This window comes from Urocitellus parryii, chromosome 13 (genome assembly GCF_045843805.1).
Source record: "Urocitellus parryii isolate mUroPar1 chromosome 13, mUroPar1.hap1, whole genome shotgun sequence".
In the NCBI taxonomy this organism is placed as follows: domain Eukaryota; kingdom Metazoa; phylum Chordata; class Mammalia; order Rodentia; family Sciuridae; genus Urocitellus; species Urocitellus parryii.
In genome coordinates, this window is record NC_135543.1 from 70,860,266 (window position 1) to 70,883,033 (window position 22,768).

Below are 22,768 nucleotides of genomic sequence, written 5' to 3' on the forward strand. Positions count from 1 at the left end.
AGAACCGTTGGACATTTGCTAAGGGAATGGCCCCAGAGAGGAGTCACTGCAGAGGATAGAGGGGATGAAATAGAGAATCTGTGGATTATTCAGTGCCATAATTTCCTTATTTTCCCTCTTTCTTCACTTTGGTGAACTTCCAGCCATGTCATAAGCACACCATTATAAGGGAGGGGTCAATCTGCAACGTGATCATAAAAGAAAATCATGGTTGCCGAAAGATGACATCCAATGAGCTCATGTCTCAGACCACAGGGTGTCTAACCAAAGAGGGTCCTTGTGTGATAGAGCCATTTGCCAGAGAGCAGAATGGGTGGTCCCAGGGGACAGGGTGGACCTGGGAGACGTGGGTCAGTGGACACAGAATTTCAGTTTGGAAATTCACATGGAGTAAGTTCAAAAGATCTGCTGTATAACATGGTAACTATAGTCAATAACTATATACCATATACTTGAAAATGGCTGAAAGAGTAGGTTTTAAGTGTTTTCACCATATGCCCATGCAAAAATGATAAGTATCTGAGACATATGCATTGGCGGGGGTGGGGGCAGGTGTTGGAGATTGACCCAAGGCCTTGTGAGAACTGAAGTGCATGCTCTACTACTGAGTTACAACTCCACTTTCACATGTATATATCACATGTGTGTGTGTGTGTGTGTGTGTGTTTATCTGCCAAATAAAAAATAAATTAACTACTCATCGACCAGCACAAAGTCAGTAAATGAATCCAGCAGGGCATCAGAATAATTCAGTCTGAGTGGGTTTTAGTCTAGTTATTCAAAAATAGGAACTCTATTATGTAACAGAACATTAACATCCTAAAAGTGGAAAATCTACACTGTCATCTTTGATTCTGGAAAAGTGAGTGTAAAAATGAAGGGTTCTCATTATTAGTGAAAATAAATATGTAAACAAACTATAAACAGAAGAACAGAAAAAGATACGCTTTGACAAGATGCTGGAAGTCCTAGGCCACGCAATAAGACAAGAAGAAATAAAAGCTAATAGAAATAAAAGCTAGTAGAAAAACCAAATCATATATCTATTAGTTGTAGAAGACTTGACTTCCCCCACGGAGAAAAAAATGTAAAAGATGTTACAGAAAGTTAACGAAATGGAAAAATTCAACAGAGTTGTAGAATACAAGATCAGTACGTAAAATTCAATGTGTTTTTGAGCCACCATCAACACAAAACTTGAAAATAAACTGTGGGAAGGAAAGATAAGGTTATCATTAGCAGAAACAATGAGCCACCTATAACATATAGAAGATATGCCATGTAGAGAAGATGGAGAAGATCATACAATTTTTTTTTAAAGAAACAGAGAAAAATAATCACGAAACCACAAACTACAGAGAACATCAGTTCTCTCAGAGACAACAGACTTCTTTGCAATTCCTATAAAAGTACAAACATAGGGGCTGGGATTATGGCTCAGCGGTAGAGCGCTCGCCTGGCACAGGCAGGACCCGGGTTCGGTCCTCAGCACCACATAAAAATAAAGAGACATTGTGTTGTGCCCCATCTACACCTAAAAAATAATTTAAAAATTTCTTAAAAAAGTAAAAACATAAAACTCTCATGGAAAAGTGGAAGGCAAATAACAGTCCAGAAAATTTAGAAAAATGGTCGAGTAATAAGACAGGTGTATTATTTATCAGCTCAGTGCCGTAACAAATATCATGGTTGGGAGGGCTGAGACAATGCAAATCTGTTTCTCATACTTCTGGATGCTGAAAGCCCAAGGTGCTGGCCATTGTGGTTCCTGGTAGGGGCTCCCTTCCTGCCTTACCCACGGCTCCCTTCTTGCCGAGTTCTTCACGTGACAGGTGTGAGAGGGTTAGATCTGATGTCCTTTCCTCTCCTGTAAGGACACTGATTCTATCCCTTCAGGGCTCCAACCGTGTCTCTAATAGGGAGACACATTGGGATAGGACTTCAACCTAACGAATTTGGTGGGGGGCACAACGTTGCCCTTAGCAGTAGGTGAGGTACCTTCCGTTACCTGTGGCAACATATACTCAATGTCAGAATGTTGAACATCAGTCCATGATCAAAAGCTATAGTTAAAACCAAAACAAAACAGAGACCCTATAGGTAGACCCATACGTACAGAAATTTTACCTATAACCAAAGTGGTGTTAAATTTAATAATACGGATGAGATCATCATTAGATGGTGCCAAGGTATTAAGTCATGTATAGAGTGAAGTATAACAATAGGATACTAGCTTCTATCAGCATAAAAAACTCGATTCTAGATGGAGCAAAAACTATGCAATTTTATCTGGATAACATTCTAAAACTTTTACAAAAAAATAACAAGAAGAGAACTATCCTAATGGAAAAAAAATGGACCAAACACAGCCTATTTTGATTATTTCTGGTAGTTTGTTTCTATAAAGTCATTACAAACACTGAATTAGCAGAAATGGAGCCACCATTCATAGTGGGTATACAGTTAATTTTCTACAAGTCTCTAGTCACAACATTTCCTTCCACCTATCAATGATACACTGCCTTGTTTAATGTGTTTCTGTTTAAAGATACCGTATTTAATATATGTATCATTGACTGGTTAGCATCGAAGTCACAGCCAACAGCATTATACCTCATGCCTGAACAAAGCTTGTGAACACACATATTTCTTCTGAGGCACATCCCAGCCTTCTCAGGCTTCGGATGGCGAGACAGCATTTTGGCACCATGCCTGGGAGCCACTTTAGCCGGGGAAATCACCAAGAAAAAGCATGAAAACATGAAAAACGTGACACTAAATAGACCACAAAAAGGATATCTGTTTATAATCTGAGAACTAAAACAGGGAGTGTTGCCGTGTGACCTCAGCTGGCAAAGTGTGTGTTGCGACTCAGATTTTTTTTATCACTCTGCACATATCCATGAATGACCAGGAAAACACCCGGGACGCTGATTTTGAGTTTCCAAATAAACCACAGTGAGGAAGGAACTTTGCCAACAGGGAATCTGCAAATCACGAGGGCAGGTTTTGTGTGAGCAGACAATTCAGTGGCTATTAAACCAAAAAGATGATGTTCAACCTCATCATTAACCTGAATCTAACATAAAATCATCCTATGGCCCAAGACACTGGCGAAAATATTAAGTTCTGATAATACTATGTTCTAGAAAGAGTCAGGGGATATGATAACTCACTCATTGCTGCAGGACTCGGAGTCCCTCAGCCTCTGTGGAGGCCGTCTGGCTATTCCTGGGGAGAAGGAAGGTGGCCACCTGCGATTCTACCTCAGACAGAGGTCTTGGGAGGACACTCACCCTCAAGGACAAGAAGACGTGGGACAGAGGCCCACTGTGAGACGGTTATGCATCATTGACAAGAGCTGACCTGTGTCTGCAGGCAGTGAACGTGTGATTAAAAGCAGCACTGGCGTAGAGATTTGAACACTGAGTATCAGATAAAATGAGCCATGTCTTATGTGGAATTTTACTTTGGAAAATCGTCCTCTCCAACATTTCCCCCAAATCTAGTTGCATACACTAAACAGAGACCTACACAGAACAGTATGTAAAATGTGATTTTGTTTGAGCTTTTTTTTTTTTTTTAAAGTAGTTCAGGTTAGTAAAATAGATTCCTGGCAAATGCAAAAAAAAAAAAAAAAAAAAAAGAAAAGAAAAGAAAAAGAAAAAAGAAAGAAACAAAGAAAGAAGGAATAGCTATTTATTCAAAACTGAATTCAGGGCAAAAAGTATTAAAAGGAACTGAACCATGTACAGCCAGAGGAATGAGAAGTTGTGCTCCATTTGTGTATAATATGTCAAAATGTATTCTACTCTCATGCATAACTAATTGAACAAATTTTAAGAATAAATATAAATGAAAAAATAATACAACAAAAATCAGAAAGCAATAAAAAAATTTCAAAAGCCCAAATAACTGTTTGGAGGCAGGGAAATGCAGCCAGAATGATGTTCAGGAGAAACTTTATAGGCTTAAATACATTTACATGTTGAGAACTCTTATCCAAAAAATGCTTACCACTGTAACGCTTCAGACTCTGGAGTTTTTTTGGATTTTGGAATATTTGCCTAGACTTTCTAGGTTGAGCCTATCTTATCTGAAAACCGAAAATGCTCCAAATTCTGAAACTTTTGAGCACTGGACAAGAAGCTCGAAAAGCTTGGGATCTTAAAGTATTTCAGATTTTGGATTTTCACATTAGGAATGTTCAACCTGAACCTGAACATTAAAAAATTACTAATAAATATGAGTTTTACAAGATGTTAGAATGATAGAAAAGATCACTTGGACGGCTACACAAGAGAGTAGCCAAACTTAAGAAGACTGACCACCCCAAATGTAAATGACACCTGGGGTGGTCAGTCTTCTCAAGTTTAGCTACTCTTTTATGTAGTGACCAGAGCTTTCAATGCTATTGGTAGAAGCACAAAGTGAGGTACAAGGACTTTAGGAAAAGGTCTAGGAACTTCTTTAAAAATCATGCACACAACCCAACAATTCTATGCCTAGATAACATTAGCAGAAATGAAAATACATGTCCATCAAAATCTTGTATGAGAATATCCCATAGCAGCTGCATTGACATAGCCAAAGACTGTAATAATGTGTGTAGGTGTCCCTCCATGGGAGGTTGGATAAGCCCACTGGTATGTTCATAAGATGGAAACTACTTGGCAATGAACAGCAATCACCCGCTGTCACAGCTACAGTGTAGATGAATCTCAGAAACATGCTAAGTGAAGGAGGCAGGGTGACACAGCTACACAGCTACGGGCTGCAAGATTCACTTCTGTGAAGTTCTAGAATAGGTAAGACTCATCCATGAAAAATAAACAAATCAACAATATGGTGGGTGCACGGAGAGGGGAGTGATTTGCAAGTCCCATGGCTGAACTTTCTAGCATGTCAATGCTCTGTACTGGCACAGGGGTTTACTGCAGAGGCTTGTGTGCCTGTTAGCTCTTATTGGTGATACTGAAAATCTGTATGTTCTATTGTACGAAAACTTGAACTAAAAAAGTAGAAATGGGAATAGGGAACAAATATAAAACTTCTTAATGATATCCATCCTGAACTATTTCAGGGTAGGTGTAAAATAATTGCAACACGTTGTGAAATAAATGAGAAATAAGATGGACTGAGGGTCTGGATGGAGGAGTAGGTGGAAAGAGAAGCAAGAAAGCTAGCAGAGTAAAATGTAAATGTTAGGACGTGTTCTGTATAAAATTCCTTCTGTTTTCATATATTTGAAATATCTCATAATACACGGTTAGGAAACTAAGAATGCTTTAAAACATGAAGTGGTTCTTGAGAGGAAAATTCAATTTAGATTTCAGTTTTCACCAGATTTACAGAGTATTCATTATGATTCCAACCAAAACACCATCAGAATATTTCAAGGGGCATTCTTCTAATAAGGCATAATAAGAAAAAGCCATGAATTATTTACAAGTAACAAGAGTTTTAATTTCTTTATGACTAAGAAATAAGATAGGAATAATTATTTAAAATCATTAAAAGACAACATAAAGGGAAAATACCATGAGGTAAGTGAGAAATGGGAGATGTCAGTGCCAAGAACTTCACATTCACAGGCTCAGCCTCAGCCTCAGTAATGGGGGAAGGGAGAACAAAGTAGGCAAGATAACATTATTTCATCCCTCAAAGGAGCAAAAATTAACAAACTTGGAAATCATCTCATGGAAGATAAAGAGAACCATGTTTTCTTATGTCATGCAGGAAAGTAACCTGTGAACAGTTGTTGTCTGTATTGATTATAGTAGTCTCCCCTTATCTGTGAGAAATACATCCAGAGAATAGCTAAACTTATAAAGACTGACCACTCCAAATGCTGGCAAATAAGTGCAGTGATCAGAACTCTCTGATGTTATAGCTGAATGATGCAAGGGCTCTAGGTAAAGGTTAAGGAGTTTATTTTAAAATTATGCACATACATATACTATGTACACATCCTCAGTTGGTACAATAAACTATAGATAGCACCATAAACTATATATTCTGTTTTTTTTTCCATATACATACCTGTGATGAAGTTTATTTATAAATGGACACAGTAAAAGAATAACAACAATAACTAATAATAAAGAAGGACAAACATAACAATCTTCCATTTCATACTATAATGAAATTTATGTGAATGTGGTTTCTGGCTCTCTCTGTATTTCAACAATTCACTTAAAAAAGACACACTTCTTTTTGGCACATCCGAATTGCCAATAATACTTCTCTTGTGCCATGGGGCTCTTACTAAGTAAAATGGGGGTGACTTGAACCTATGCACTGTGAAACCATGACAGTCAATCTGATAATCAAGATGGCTACTTAAAGTGACCAATGGGTGGGTACAGCGTGGGTGGTGGACAGAGGGGTGATTCATACTCCAGGTGATGGAGCAGGACGGCACGAGATTTCATCATGGTACTCAGAATGACACACGGCTTAACACTCATGAATTATTTACCTGTGGAATCTTCCATTTCATATTTTCAGACTTTAGCTGACCGAAGGCAATGAAACCTTAGAAAGCAAAGTTGTAGATAAGGACTACCATGTACAAACGTGAACAGTGTGTTTCCCTCTTCAGAATCTGTCCTAGAGAAATTCACCCTCGGGTCTCAAGGCACATGGCCAGGGAAATCACTGCAGCACTGTGGGTGGGCACACTGGAAATGCCCATCACTACCGGAATGATCACATGTTGTATGTACAAGTTCAGAAAGAAGGAAAGAAGTTACCAGGGAAATTTAAAATACATTGACATGGAAAGATATCTAAGAATACCTACTGCTCAATAAATAGATCATTTATGTACTAAAGTCAAAAGAAATGAGCAGATGTACTTCTCCAGGTACATTTACATATGCTATCTCCCACCCCCACCCCCACCCCAAAAAAACCCACCCTGGTCTGGTCCACCCTGAGAAGGGAAGCTTTCACCATACCACAAATGCCCAGATTATTGACATGAATGTGCTGATTTAACACAAAATTTACAATGAGAAGGAAATTAACATAAAAATAGAGTGAAATATTTCATACAAATATTTAATTATATAAATGTATAATGTAACCTATAAATGAAAATATTTCACATTTATATAATAAATCAGCTTTATAATTCTAAGTGAAATATTTACATATTTGTTACATATTGTTATAATGTATATAAATCATAACATTTTATATTTTTAATAGTCTGCTATTTTTATTTATTTTTGCAATGCTAGGGATTGAACCCACAGCCTTGCATGTGCTAAGCAAGAAGTGCTCTACACTGAGCTATATCCCCAGTCCCTACTATATATTTATAATATAATAATAAATAAAATATATTCATTGTAAAATATCTAAGTGTAAAGACATAAATTAAAGAAAAAGTCATAACTTCTAGATGACCTATACTTTCCCCAAAGCCCATCATTATGTGCTTGATGCAACCTCTGCTGCCTGATCATCCTGTGTAGGAACGATCACTGAGGATCCGCTCCAGCACGATGTTTCAGCAGAGACCTTCTCAAGTGGGCTGCCCGCACTCGCGACGCGGCCCAGGGAAACAGAAACCAGCGCAGACTGAGCAGGTCATCGACAGCACAGGGTTCATGCCGCTGCTCAGAACATCCCAGCGTGAAGCCACAGCTGTCCAATGTGGCTGCATGGGAAACGAAGGGGACTGAGTCTTTCCTTGCCTCAAACACAGAAAATGAAATGAGTGATTCTCCCTGTCCATCACGACAGCATTTGCGGTTCAGAGGAGAACTCCTGATCCAGTGGCAGTGGGTCAGTCATTGTGCTGGAAGAAAGAGGCCCAAATCCAAAGCCAGATTCAGTCAGCCGCTGGCTAAGGGGATGGGAGCCTGGCTGCGTGCCTCAGCCTCCTCATTTATAAGGTGGGCTTGAGACCCTGGCAGTAGAGAGTGCCCTGCTCTTTATAAACTCCATCTGCAGGGGCTGGGCATGTAGCTCGGTAATAGAGATGCCTGCTATGTGCCAGGCCCTGGGATGGATCCCCACCCCTGCCAAAAAATTAAAAAAAAAAAAAAAGTAAACTGCAGACGGGCGAGGCTGGGATTTCACAGTAAGAACTGGCCCCTGCTTGCAGACATCCTCGTGCACCAGGAGGTCCTGGTAATCTGGTGTGTGTGTTTATACCCGATTCAGTTGTCCTGAAAGGTCAAGATCCCTGAAAGCAATTAACAATCTTTATTTTGGGGCTGGGGATGTGGCTCAGTGGTAGCGCGCTCGCCTGGCATGCGTGTGGCCCGGGTTCGATCCTCAGCACCACATACAAACAAAGATGTTGTGTCCGCCGAGAACTAAAAAATAAATATTAAAAATTCTCTCTCTCTCTCTCTCTCTCTCTCTCTCTCTCTCTCTCTCTCTCTCTCTCTCTCCCTCCCTCCTCTCTCACTCTCTCTTTTAAAAAAAAAAAAAATCTTTATTTTTATGACATTTTTTTCCTTTTCACGAAAACATGGAAAATGGAAAGGTTTCCCAAACCTAAACAAGCACGTTGCTATCCTGGTGTCCTGCCCGGCCAACTTCTGGAATTTCAGCAAAGACAGGAGTCTGTTGGATTGAAAAACCTAGATTCTTCCATAACCAAACCCTCAGAGGATCAGAAAATGGTTGGAGGAAAACAGATACTTACTGAAAGTTATGATTTGGGCTGTGAGTTGGACCTAAAAGGATAAAGCAAAAAGCCAGGTTATTAATACTTCACCCTCCAGAATACAACTGCTTTCAAGTCATGCCGATCGTAAACTCGGTGGGCGCCCCTGGGCTCATTTGTGGCCAGTAGTCCTCAGGCCTTGGGCTCTGCTCAGCTCATGAGGACACCCTTGTGATGCCAGAAATCATTAAAAACAAGACAAAACAAAAAGGGGTGCTTTCTGTTTAGGTGGCTACTTTGGAGGCTCTTTCCGGAGTTGCTGCTGTCCCCTAAACTTCACACACAAAGCCTGTTCTGGCAGTGGTGTGGAACTAGAAGACAGGCCCGGGGCCTGCGTAGCCCGGGACCTCCCCACAACCAGGACTAAAGGAATACCTTCTTTCTTGCCATTTAATTCCTCCACTCCGGGTGACAAGCACACAAGTCCAGAGCTGCCATCTCCCAGTCCTCCTGCCCCACCTGGGCCAGGTGTGCATGGGCAGGGAGGTGCAGACAGTTTTACAAAATCTTGGCACAGACTCTGACAAGCGAGCTGAGACCTGTCCAACACTCTCCCGGCCATCTGCAGTGTGGCCAGCCTCCCCCTGGACCCCTGACCTGCTGCAGTGTGGCCTTTCCACTGAATGGCCTACACCTTGGGTATCTGGGACTCTTTTCTGGGCTCTATGTTTATGGACCACTCCATCTGCGTCTACTTTCTGTGATTACTAGTCAATGGATAAGTCAGGTTTGTGCTCAATGGGGAAGGCTTTAGGGAATGGCTTTATTGACTTCCTCTCTTGTTGATTGGTGTATTGCAGTTTCAAATAGCAAACCCATCTCTCGCTCGGTGGCTGTGAGCATTCCTATCTGCGAACCAACATGCCTTTGCTGTCCTGACTCACCGAGCCGAACGTAGAGGACTCCGGTGGCGGTAATGGTCTTCACCCCATTGGTGGCCACGCACTGGTAGTAGCCAGTGTCTGTCGTGTCCAGGTCTTGGATTCGCAGTCGAGAGCCATATTCTGTCTTCCGGATAATGATCCGCCTCGGCTCTTGCACGACGGGGGCATCGTTCTTCAGCCACCGCACGTTGGGAGGTGGGTTTCCTGCCACCTTGCAGTGCAGAATCGCTGTCTGGCCCTGGACAATGGTGATATTGTTGACTGGCTCTAGAAAATTCAGAAAGTAACCTGCCAAGCAGAGGGGTTACGAAAAAGCCACATCAGTGGGAGATGGAAGGAAGCGGCCCTGGGGCCCTACATGGACTACATGTGAGGGAAGGTTTCCACTTTTTGTTCACATGCACACATACAGTGGATTCCAGTTCTCGTCAGTCATTACATCACATTCCACGGTGTCGCACTGAATGCCGACTTAGGGAATAGAGCTGTTGCTGCCGGGGAAACACAGGGTCAGGTTCCTGGGATTCTCTGGCCACATTCTTGTCAATCAACTGATCCCAAACTCATTTTACACATGTTTCTGTTTAAAGATTCCTATTTTAATACAGAGTGTCGATTCACTCATACTAAACTCAAGGACAACATCCTGCAACTTGTGTGCAAATGAGGCTTCTCTAACGTACATATTCCCTCTGGGGGGCACATGGAAGCTTGATTGTGCTTTTGCACAGTACAGAGCACTTCAGCACTATGCCTGGGGGCCCTTTTAGCAGCAAAATCACCAACAAAAAGTGCAAAACCACACACACACACACACACACACACACATGATAGTAAACAGGCCGAGAAAAGGAAACAAGTCCACAGCACGAGAAGCAGAGCGCCACAGGTACAGCCTCAGCTGGGAAGGCGCCCTGGGTATCTATGTGAGAGACTCCAAGAACAGGAATACTGAGATGGGGGTTACAAACACATTTGAGCCACGAGGTGAACTTGCAGATTTATAATCTGCATGGGATGAGGCTCAACTGTGTCTCCCTTTCCAAACCCTGAATCTCACCAGGGCTGCTCAATATCATGTAAATTTCACACCCGATGAAGCAAAAGGCACAATAATATATAAAGAAAATATGTGACAAAAGACAGAACCCCCAAACCAGATCATGGCTGCCCTGTAAACAGAACAGAAATGACAAGGTTGAGGGCACTGGAGGCTTCCGTGATGCCCAGGTCTGGTACAGGCAGGAGCCAGGCCTGGCTCACATACTTCAGGGAAGACAGGGCCTTAAAGTGCCCTGGCTAGGGGGCAGGAGGTGCATTCCCCAGAGGGGAACTGGAAACACTGCCCTCTAAGGTGGAGACCCCAGTAAAACCAGGGCAGGAGCTCTGGGCTGGCAAGACAGGCCAGAGGGGACAGAAGAGGAGGGGCTCAGGTGTGTATGCGTGTACACATGTATGCATGTGTGTCTTGATGCATGTGTGCATGTGTGTGTGTGTACACACCTGTATGGTGTGGTCTGTGACAAGGAGGTACTCAAGACAAACATGCAAACTAAAACTGCCTAACACGTAAGGAACTCTCATGTTAGACAATTGATCACAAGGAAATGAACCTTAGGTCAAACAAAATTAATGCAATACAGCAATCTGAAGATGCCTTTAAAATAAAGGCAGTCATTCCCTGGTATCTGTTCCAGGATTGGTTCCAAGACTAGCTGGGCTACCAAAGTCCATGGATGGTAAAGTCCCTTCAATAAAATGGGGTAGTTTTTGCATCTAACCCATGCACAATACTCCCATCTTAGGCACAATCCTCCCATATACTTTCGATCATCTCTAGATGACTCATAATACCCAATACAAAGTAAATGCTATGGAAATTGTTATTATATTGTATTGTTTAGAGAATAACAACAACAAGAAGAAAAAGTCTGTATGTGCAAAGCAGACACAGTTTTTTAAAAAGTATTTTGATCTGTGGTTGGTTGGATCAACAGATGTGGAATCTGGGGTCACAGAGGCCAGCTGTGTGTCCACGTTCTGAATCTTTTGGTTAATTTTCTGGATGGCCCTAATCCTTTCTGTTTTAATGAAGCTGAAAGATGGCATTTTCTGTTGTTACTGACTTAACTGGCACTTGACAACCCCCCCCCCCTGTGGGAAGCATGGCTGCCAGCCCCAGGTGTTGGGTGGAAGGAGGGAGCCCAGCTGTAGATTTCAAGATGAGGGTGGTCTTTAGTCACAGGGGCAGTGCCTGTCTGCAGGGGAGTCACTAATTAGCACCAATTACTATTTGCAATTATTCTTAACAACATCATTAGGTTCCACCCTTGACTCTCCGAGCCAGCCTTTCTTAATACACTTGATTAGGTCGTAGAAGATGATTTTTATGAATGGCACAGAGCTGGAAGTTGATCCTAATGCTGTGGACAATGCCAAGAAATGGTCGCCTTAATTTTCACCATAAAATTCTAGATCTATCATCTTCAGTAGCTCACCCACACAACAGCAGCACAGGGAACCCTGCGTTCCCAAATCTCCTGTTTACTGGACACCCCATCTTTGTACCTTTGTCAAACACAAGATGGAATCTGATCTGAACACATGAGCAGATACTCTGGTAGAATCTGGGCTGCCCATCTCAACACATGGTTTCACCGCTTTCTGGACAGAAAAGGTTCAGAGTCGGACTTGAAAAGAATATTCCCGAATGGCTAGCAGTTACACGTGGGGGTGGAGGTACCCATGCAGTGCATACAGAAGGTCTGCCCAGCGAGGCATGGACAAGGCAGAATGGATGGCACCCGAGTGCCAACCTAGACCTGGAATCGGCTACCTGCAAGGTCCACTGGAAAGTCAACAGCACCAAAACCAGGGGTCAGGAATTAGGTAACAATAAATGTAGGTCAGTGAGTAAAACTGAGCCTCTAGGAAGAAATGAGGAAGGTAAATAATGGAGAATGATTTACCCCCTGGTACCATGCTCCTGAAGGAAGAGTCTTGCTCTCCCTGAACCACACCAAGACGGTTACTTGTTGCTCAGTGGGCCAGGAATGGTTTTTCCCTGGTGACCTTTGCCATTTCTCAAGGATCAGGTCTCTCCCCAAATGTCCCCTCCGCAGACAGTGTTCCCCGGCTGTCCCATCTAAATCCAGCTCTGTTCATTTCCCGCCACCATCCTATTAGCCTGCTGCTGCAGCCGAATCCCATCTGCTGGGTGATGATGAATTAAATGTGTTTTGACACCAAGAACAGCCAGCATTACGGGGTGGGAGGCAATTTTCTCCATTGCACAGCCATTTTTCTCTTCTAAATTCCATTTAGGATCACTTGAGTAAGTTCCATTTTATAAACAGGACTTTTGTGGAGCAAGACCTGCATCCACAGATGATTTGTATAAAATGACCCTCTGGACAATACTGGGACTGTCGTACCATCTAGGTCTCTATTCCATACCTTCTTATCTATTCGGAAAAACTTCACCTTAACTTTCTTCATTCAGATCTTCACATTCATTTTCAGGTACATTCTTAGCTATTTTGTATTTTGCCTCACTATTAGGAATTGGTTTTATTTCTATGATTTCTGTCTGCATGGTTTAAGGCTCATAGGCAAACTGTGAGACAGCAAATATTGTACTAAATCTCCTGCTGTAACAAATGACCACAAATGTCATAGAACAGGAAAAACTTATGATCTTATAATTATGGGGGTCAAATACCCTAAAATCCAGGTGTCGGGGGGCTGGTCTTTTCTGCAGGCTCTCGGTGGGCATCTGGCCTGGCCTCTCTCATGTGCCGGAGACTGTCCTTGTCCCTGGGCTCCAGTTCCCTTCCTTATATCTCTGCTTCCATCAGCACTTCTCCCACCCCGGACCCTGGTCCTCCTGCCTCCCTTTGATAAGAATCCTTAGTTTGCACTGGGCGCACCTGGGTAGTCCCACAGTCTTGTCATCTCACCCTCCTGAATCCCACCTACCTAGTCCCTGTGCTGCGTGACGTACTCATGGGCTCCAGGAAGGCGGAAATGGAGAACCTCCCAGGGGGACTTTAGGCTGCCCGTCCCAGACATTTTATCTTCTTTTCCCCAGGCTATCTTCCTAGTTATAATAGCTTCCAGGCTGACTGTCTTAGATTGCTCTACAAAGGGATCACCTGTTTCTAATACCAACATAGCCTTTGGGCTGTCAAAATTCTTACCCTGCCGTATCTCCTTTGGCCTGTTTTATTCAATGTTCTTTGCCATTTGAAAGTTTTACAGGCCGAAAGCTGCGACTGTAAAGAAATTCATGAGAGATACACAACACAAACAATATCAAAATTTCTTGGCTATGTTCTACCATATTTGACTTAGAACACTTAAAATTCTAGAGTGCAACCAAAGCCTTATTTCTCCCTCTCTCCAGAGAACTAGGATGCATCATCCCAACAGATATTTGAATTATTTTGTAGTTTGAGAAATTTTCCCCCAAAGATCCACCTTTCCTACTTGCCTTTTGTCCTTCAAAATCCTCTATACTGAACTAGCTCACATATTTCAGTTAAGGTATAACAGTCCACCATATAACCACAATTTCATTACCCATTTCCCAATCCAGGGATAATAAGTCATTCCCCTGTTTTTGCTAGAACGGTGTTGATGCACCACCTGTAGGCACATGTGCAAGGGAACCTCAAAGGTGATGTGGAAGTGGGAAGCTATGGGGTCTTGAAATTTTTAATTTATCTGAGACTCAAAAGAGTTTAAAACAATTTTCACTCCACCAACAACATGTAATATCACAGTGTTTCCCCATAACTTTGCTAATGCTTGGTGTTGGGGGGTTTTACAATGTCTGCCAACCTGAGGAGTATGAAATAGGAACGCACTGCTGTTTCAGTGAGCACCTTAAGAAATCCTCGTGAGCTTATTTTGGAGAGTTTACTAATCATTGAGACTTTCTTTCTGTAACCATCTGCTGATGTCTCCACGCTGCTGCTCTTTTTCTAACTTCTAGCTTTGTCTTTTTCCTTTTCTAGTGTATGCATTAAAATTGATTTTTTTTTTTGGAAGAACTGGGGATTTAACTCAGGGTCAGTCTATCACTGAACTACATCCCCAGCCCTTCATTTTATTTCACCTTTTTCTTTTGAGATGGGGTCTCACTGAATTGCAGAGGCTGGCCCCCAGCTTGTGCTCCTCCAGCCTCAGGCCCCCACGTGGCTGGGATTAGAGGCGTGCATCACCAGGCCCAGCCCAATAAATAATTAAACCTTCATATGTTTGGTTATACCCAATATCTCATCAATTATCTTGTGATTCTTTTCTCTTAGCTACAAACTATTCATGTGTACTTGAAGTACAGTGTTTTTAAAAATATGGCCAACACACACAATTCTTTGATGAGACTCAGATTGACTCAACAGCCCAATGGATGTCAACTCAATAAATGGTCCACATTTTCAAGGTAAGAATGTGTTTTCTCTAACTGCTCACTGCAGGGCTTGATTGATATATGCCCATTAGATCTACTTGTCCATATTTCTACAAAAAATTTAATATGTTCACATGCTAGTTACACTGAGGTATGTGTTCACTGATTCTCCATTTGTCAAATAGTTATCAGTAATTCTGTTGAGTCGTGCTGATACGTTGCAAACTATGTAGCTCGGTGCATCCAACTTCATCTTTATTACATCATTTGGTCCTTAGATAACCATGCAAAGTTTTTGTCTAAAATCAGATGTGTTTGATATTAAAATAACCACTTCAGGTACTTTGGGTTAACATAGTTCTACTTTTATTTTATTTTTTATGATTGTAGACATGAATTTTATGAGTGGCATACAGTTTTACATGTCAATATATGAATTTGTGAGCTAATCTATGAGGTTATTTTTTATTGGTTGTTCAAAACATTACAAAGCTCTTGACATATCATATTTCATACATTTGATTCAAGTGGGTTATGAACTCCCAGTTTTACCCCGTATACAGATTGCAGAATCACATCGGTCACACATCCACGTTTTTACATATTGCCATACTAGTGACTGTTGTATTCTTCTGTCTTTCCTATCCTCTATGAGGTTTTTAACCAATTAATTTTATTTTTTAATGTTTTCATTTTGCTTTTTAATTCTCCTTTTCTACTTTTTCCTGGATTTTTGTAAATTCTCCATTTCTGTTTTACTTGTTTGACATTTACACTTCAGTGACCCATCTATCTTTTTATAGGTGTGTCTAATTGGAAAAAGCTTCCCAATACCATAACCTTTAAATGCTATGCACTATAATTGCTTGCTTCTCTCTCCCTCTTCCCCAACCCCACACATACACGCTGACTAGCTTTTGAGCTCCTACTTCTCAGTTCTTAATCACACTGTGTTTCAAGTCCTCAGTGGTAATCATTATTGTGGATTTTTTGCTAGAGCTTATTGAGATCTGCCATCTTGTTATGAATTCTTTCCTAATACTTCTTACATCTGCCTCTTTTCTCCTAGGTTCTCTTGAACTCATCCTAAATCACATCTGTTCCTTGGATAAAGGATGAATTTGTGAACATTTTTAGTCTTCCCCTAAAAATGTCTGTTGCTCTCTCATTTGAAGAAGAGATGAGAATACAGAATTCTAGACACAGAATTCTAGACTCACAGTTGACACTAGTGTCTTCTGGCTTCTGGGGGCACTACCCCGAGGGTCTTGCCAGTTACTGTTCTTCTGTAGGTAATCAAAACTTCTCCCCTCAGGCCACTTGAAACATTTTTTTCCTTTGTCTTTGTCTTTCTGAAGTGCCTACCAGCAGCTGTAAGTTCATTTTTACTTCAGCCTCCTCAGATCCTAGGGCCCTAAAGGGGAACATTCACGCTCTTTACCAACTCAGTCACACTCTCCATCCAGATCTCATAAAAATCGCCTGTCCCCCCCCCCTTTACCTCCTCTTTGAAATCTTCCTCTAGGTATGGGCTGATCTCCCCTCTGTGGTTCCTCTACATGACTCACCTACCTTTTATATTCCCTATCCTTTGTTTCTACCTATCGCCTGCGCTGTCTCCTGTCTGCCAGATTTCCCGTTCATGAACTCTATCTCTGGCTTCCAGAAGGTGTGGTTCCTTCTCAATCCCCCGCTGCCTCTCCCTCTGTGCGCTTCCCATTCCCTCCTTTTCCTTACTCCTCCGACTTCATCGTCGACTGGTTCACCACTCTTCCTGGGCCCTCTTGAGTGGGCTTTGTGATTTCTCACGGTCGGGCTGGTTTTTCTGGGGGAACCCCTTGAAGACTGGGTGCCTTCAGCAGGCAGTGCCAAGTTTTATGTTGACTTTCTGGCTTTGGGATTTCCCACAACATTCTGGCCATGTCCATCGAGTTTCCAGAGGTGTGGGCCCAAGTCTGAGTCCTCATGGGGAAGACTTGCCCGGCATCTCCCATCGCAAACCAGGGTCAAGACAAGCCCTCTTGCTCACCTCCCTGGGCTGATAGCTGAAAATGTTCCCAAAGCTCTTCCTGAGGACAGTAGCTCTCAAGGGCCCGTGTTTGCATGGAAGGCTTGTCGACGAGGTCTCAGGACCCTCAGGACTCCCTTCTGGATGGGTGTCAAAACCCAGGGCTCTTGATGAAGCTGAGTCTAGCATAACAGTTTCTGTGGCAGGGATGATACTTCAGAGGCCTTACAATAAGGTGCAAAATGAGGTCGATTCCTTTATTGTCTATAACTCAAACTTGATGTTTAACCTAACCCATTATTTCTCCTTGAAAGAAGCCTGACAAATCCAATTCCAAGCGAAAGCAATAACTTTCAGATATTTTTCTTATTTAAGAATCTCAATCAGATTTTAATATTCCTGCATCACCTCTCAAGAACAGCACTGATGTTCTGGAAGTTATTCCAACTCCAAGGCATGAGAGCGTTTGATCTTTCTGCAGCTAGCCTTTTGCACTGATGTCTATGGTTTATCGGTAGCTGTCCCACCCTGGAGTCCAGTGATGGTCCACATCAGTTCCAGGGCCACATGGTCACGTCACTTCTTATTCTTGGTCCTCACTGCGTGCCACCTGCAGGATCCAACTCCCTGTCTCCTATAAGTTTTTCCTGAGGACCCAGGAAAATCAGGCTCTTCTCTAAGGCTGAAAATGTCGTGAGCTACTTTCAGTGGTCTCTGCCATGGCAGCCCAAGGCTGTTACTTACAGTTCTGTTTCCTTTCTCTTCCTGGCTCCTGGGCATTTCTCCATCTCTCTGGCAAGTTCATATAAAGCATTTACGTCTTCTACTAATATTTTATTGAGCACGTGTAAGTAATTGAAGTGGGAGGGCTGCCAAATTAGTTTGGTTTTAGCCATCATCCATCCTCTCGAGGCCAGAAATGAAAGCTAGAAAGTGCGTTCTCTGGAGATCCAGCACAATATTCCTTTCTCTCTTGTGTTTAATTTACAGCCAGTCATTTAACCTCTCTTGGCTTCATTTCCCTTATGTGCAAAATATGGGGTTTCTACTCACCAATTTCTAAGCTCTCCACTAGCTCACAAAAAAATTCCTTTAAAGCGGCCCCAAACCTCTCCAGACAATTTAACAGGCTAAAAAGGAGCCAGGCACGGCTGACTGAGCGTTTCACTAATGTGAACCCAACGTCAGGAACAGACTCTTTCCTTTTAATTGATCTGAAAAGTTCTCCTTCCAAATAGCGATGCAACTTTGACAACGAGTGTCAAGGGGTCCGTCTCCCCAGTGCCCTGTCCAGCTCTGTGCAGGCACCTCTAAGCTCTGTACGGTGGAGCTGAGCCCAAGCATTAAAACACTCCAGAGGCAAAGGTCACAGACAAGGTACACCCCCTCTCCCACACAGTCACAGTCAGATCAATGACTAGTGATTTTTATATCACAACTGTCCCCCAAAAGCTCAGGTGTGAGACAATGCAGGAAGGTTTAGAGGAGAAATGATGGGGTTGAGAGCCTGAACTCAATCAGTGAATTAATCCCCTGATAGGGATGAGCTGAGTGGAACTGAAGGTGGGTAGGCTGTGGCTGGAGGAGGTGGGTCTCGGGCGTGACCTTGGCATATATATGTATTTGTCATCTGGCAAGTGGAGTCTCTCTGCTCTCTGACCATCACGTGAGCCTCTCCCTGGGCCTCACTCCCCTACCCCCTTGTTCGGTCTCACCTGGAGCCCTGAGGAATGGAGTCGGCCTTCTGTGGACTGAGATCTCGGAAACCGTGGGCTCCCAAATATACTTTTCTTCATCTAAAACTGTCCTTGAGGGGTCTTTTAGCCACAGCAGTGAAAAAGCCAACTAGAGCCACCACCTTCCATCCAAATGTTCACAAAGGTGGTCAAATTGCTTATTCCCCAGGCCACAGTGACTGGTCTGGGAAGGAGATTTTTTTAAAAAAACACAAAAACCTATGTGCTAGGGGTCGTGAGGTCACAGGGCTTGGGTTGGTGGGGAAACAAAACAGACAGATCTCCTGGACGGGCAACTGAGAAGGCGAGCCTGAGAGCTGAAGGGAGGACATAAAGCTGCTCTTCCCAGGGGGAAAGGGTTATGGGTCAATCAATCCGAGTCGGGGAGCCCTGGGTCTCCTCGGCTCAGGCCTCCTGCCGAGCTGTGCAGAGGTCTGCAGAGACCCAGCTGCAGAACAGGAGCATCAGAAAGGAAGGGAATCAGAGAAACGGAGGAAAATGGGAGGGGGGACAAAGAGCACAGGGGCCCAAGAGATGAAGTAAAGTGCACGACATCGGAACCGTGGGGAGAGGGCCTGGCAAGAGGGAGCCGCGGCCAGCTGTCCTGGTGCCCCCAGCCGAGGGCAAGATGTCAGAACACTTCTCCTGGGAGGATGACAGGCTGACAGAGGAAGTGAGAAGAAATAGAAAGAACCCCCCTGCAGAGATGGTGGGAAGCCACCTGGGCCTCTGCACATCTCAGGGTACCCTCAGGTGTGTGTGCCCCGCCCACAGTCTGCGCCAAGCCACCCCGGTGCACGCTCTGGCATCTCCTATTTGCCAGGTGAGATTTTCTTCAACACCATTTAGTTTTGTCCAGGTCCCAGACAGCCTCAAGGTCTTTGCGATTTCATAGCTAAATGAGGAATAACTGTCTCCAGGGTGCACCACGGGGTCTCCCGACCTGGCCCTCGTTCTCCCAAAGGCTGCAGGCTCAGAACCTGGGAACCTTTGTCCCAAGGAAGTTAGGAAACCTTTCAGGAAAAGGTCTGCTTGGGTTGTGTGGCCATGGGGCAGGCTACCCTGGGCCCAGCAAGGACCTGAGATCTGGCCGCAGGGAGGCCTCACTTCCACCTACGCCATGGGCTGGAAGGTCGTTCCCTCCCCGGCTCAGCCAGGGATTTCAGCTCTTGGTCCCCTGCCATCCCCAAAGGAGGGTGACGTGGGCATGGGTTCTGCTCAGTGCCAGTCCACAGATGCCCTGGGGAAGTGACTCTGGGGTCCACAGCCTGGGCAGCTGGTGGCAGCAGGCCCTGCTCAAGCTCCTGGGCTCCTCCTGACTTCCTGCAGGACCGGAGATGGTGGAACCTCAGATGAGGAGTCCTGGGAGGCGCCCTGGATCTGCCAGCCTCTGTGTGATTCCAGGAAGCTCTAAGGTGGTTATTTGAAGATGCTGGCTTTCCAGATTTGGTGGGGAGTGGAGGGAGGATTAAAAAACAAACAAACAAACAAACAAACCTGTCAGGGTTGTTTCCTTGAACCTCGGGGCAGGGCTCACCGTCATACTGTTCTGGAGGCTTCTCTCTCAGAGACCTCTTCCCTGGCCAAAACCAGTTAGAGAAGCCCCTGGGGCTGGACCACCCCGACATGACCCTGGAGCCATCTCCTCTGGGCTCCCCTGAACATCTCCCTCCCCAGGACCCTTCAGTGTGTCTGACCTCCTCCAGAGCTGCCCGGCACACAGGGCACATGGGACACCTGTGCTACACAGGGACAGAAGCCAGGCTCCTGCGGGGCCTCCTCAGGAACAGGGCTTCATGGTCACCCCTACCCATCGTGAGCACAGGTGCTGGGAGCAGGACCCACCTGGACAGCAGCTCTGGGCCACCTGCCCCCTCTCCCACTGACTCTGCCTGTATCCTCCCCCTCCTGCCTGGCGCACCCCAGACTTGGGCTAGCCCGGGACTCCAGGGGGTCCTTTCTGGACTCTGCCCCTATGTCCTCTGCCTCCTGAGCATGTCATCTAGGCTGGTCACCACCTGACCCAGCCTGACCCACCTTCTCTGCCAGCTGAGGTCCTCCTTGGGTCCACGTGTTTGCCTGGGTCTCCTGTCCCCCGCCTCCTCACCCTCTTCGGCCTCCTCACCATCTATTCATTGTCCCTGCCTACTTAGGGTGACATGAAGTGAGCCCCAGGGTGCAGAGACTGAACCGCCTAATATTGAGATGTTGACAACGTTGGGGCTCAGGACGTACCATCCCCAGATATGTTGGGAACCAGAATAGGCCATCCCAAAATATTTTAATTTCTTTGGCATATTTTGAGCTGGTTATTTAAAGAAACTGCAGATCTAGGAGCAACCCTGAAAAGCTATCCTTTAAAAAAAGAAAGAAATGTGGATCTCTAAAGGAAATGTACCCTAGTCAAGTACAGCCCTCTACTGCAGAGACCACCCGTCAATGACAGACCAGACGGTTCCATGAGGTTCCATGGGTGACACTGCAGCCGTCTTAGCTTGTGTAAGGACTCTATGATGTTTGCACAGTGACAGGACTGAGTGCCTAATGGTGTGGTGTGCTTCCTGAACAAAACACATCGGTACCAAAGTCAACCCATTGCTGAGAGTAGGAAAGGGGACCGCAGAGCGTGTGGTGCTCTGGTGTGCCATCATGTTGGCCTGAAGGCGTGCAGGACCTCAGTCCCAGGCAAAGGCTTTCTCTGAGCACCTTATCTGTGAGGATGGTCCTCCAACGGGAGTCTCTTCCCCTGGGATTTCAACCAGGCGAGAAGGCTGGAGGTGGACCCACAGACGGACGCCCAGACAGACACTCGCCTGTGCTTTCTCCAAGTGCCTGTGCCTTTCTCCTCTCTCCCCTGTGAAGCTCCGAGATCTCAGTGGGATTCAGAGCGTCCACTTTGCTTTTCTGTGATGTCCTTGTGGATGTGATACTCTTTTCTGTTGTCAGTTTGGTGTGTCCCGAAGAACCTAAGAGGGTGGAGGTGTCACTGAGGATACACCTACGTAAACCTGCCAGCTTTGCCGGCACTGAGTTGACTCACTGATCCTGGAGATCACACAGCATTTCGTGTAGATACCAGCTCTGGCGTGTGAGTGACGGTGGCAATGGCTGCCCAGGTTATTTCCAGGGACCAGAGGCAGCCTCTGCTGAAACACTGACTCCCCACCCAGGCCTGACACACAGACCACGGGAGACGGGACACTGTGAGAGCGCTTGGCATCCATCTTCATGTCACACCTCTCTCCTTGGTTCCATTTTAACCGTTGGGTCAGATTTCATACTCGGCTCTTTGTGTAGACATGCTGATCATTTGAAAAATGGTTTGTCCAGCACTCTAACATACAGTTAATCTGACCTAGACTTGCCTGGTCTCTCTGTCCTTCAAGGATAAAGACACGGCTGGTGCGGTGGGGCACGCCTGTCATCCTAGCCACTTGGGAGGCTGAGGTAGGAGGAATTGTGAGTTCAAAGCCAGCCTCAGCAACTTAGAGAGGCTGTGAGCAACTCAGCAAGACCCTGTCTCTAGATAAAATACAAAAAAGGGTTAGGGATGTGGCTCAGGGGTTAAGCACCCCTGGTTCAATCCCTGGTACCAAAAAGTAAATAGATAAAGACACAGAACCAGAAACACCAAGCCGAGAAAGGGGTAAAAGGAGGTGAAACCCGAGATCCTGGAAGATCTCCAGCTATTCCCAGAGAAGAACTGCGTCTCTTCCCCTTGATGGGCCTGTCGCTCGCTCTTCCTCGTTATTCCTGGCCTCTACCCATCACCCCTCAACCTCCTGAGTGGACAAGACCTTGGTCTCTCTGGGGGATGAGCTTCCAGACCTGGCTTCTCCCCTACCTCAGGGATTCCCAGGGCCGGGCACTTGGTGGCTTGCAATCCACACTTGCTGAAGAGATAAAGACACCCTCCTGGAAGCCCCCATGTCCACCTGGGTACCCCACCCCCATAACACACAGACGATCCCCTGTTCATTTCCACGGCACTTGTTCTTCCCGACACTACAGCTCTGTGTGTCCTGACTCTGCTTAATC

The 22,768-nt window shown here is 44.7% G+C and overlaps 1 protein-coding gene across 1 annotated transcript in view; it reads right to left on the minus strand.

Moving 5' to 3' along the window:
• The window catches only part of Ror2 (receptor tyrosine kinase like orphan receptor 2), a 71,854-nt gene that overhangs the window by 15,757 nt on the left and 33,329 nt on the right, over nucleotides 1-22,768 (minus strand). The window contains exons 4-5 of the mRNA XM_077792218.1: nucleotides 9,574-9,861; nucleotides 8,669-8,699 (exon numbers count right to left, since the gene is read on the minus strand). Coding sequence (XP_077648344.1) covers nucleotides 8,669-8,699; nucleotides 9,574-9,861 — 319 coding nt within the window. The remainder of the gene's footprint in view (nucleotides 1-8,668; nucleotides 8,700-9,573; nucleotides 9,862-22,768) is intronic.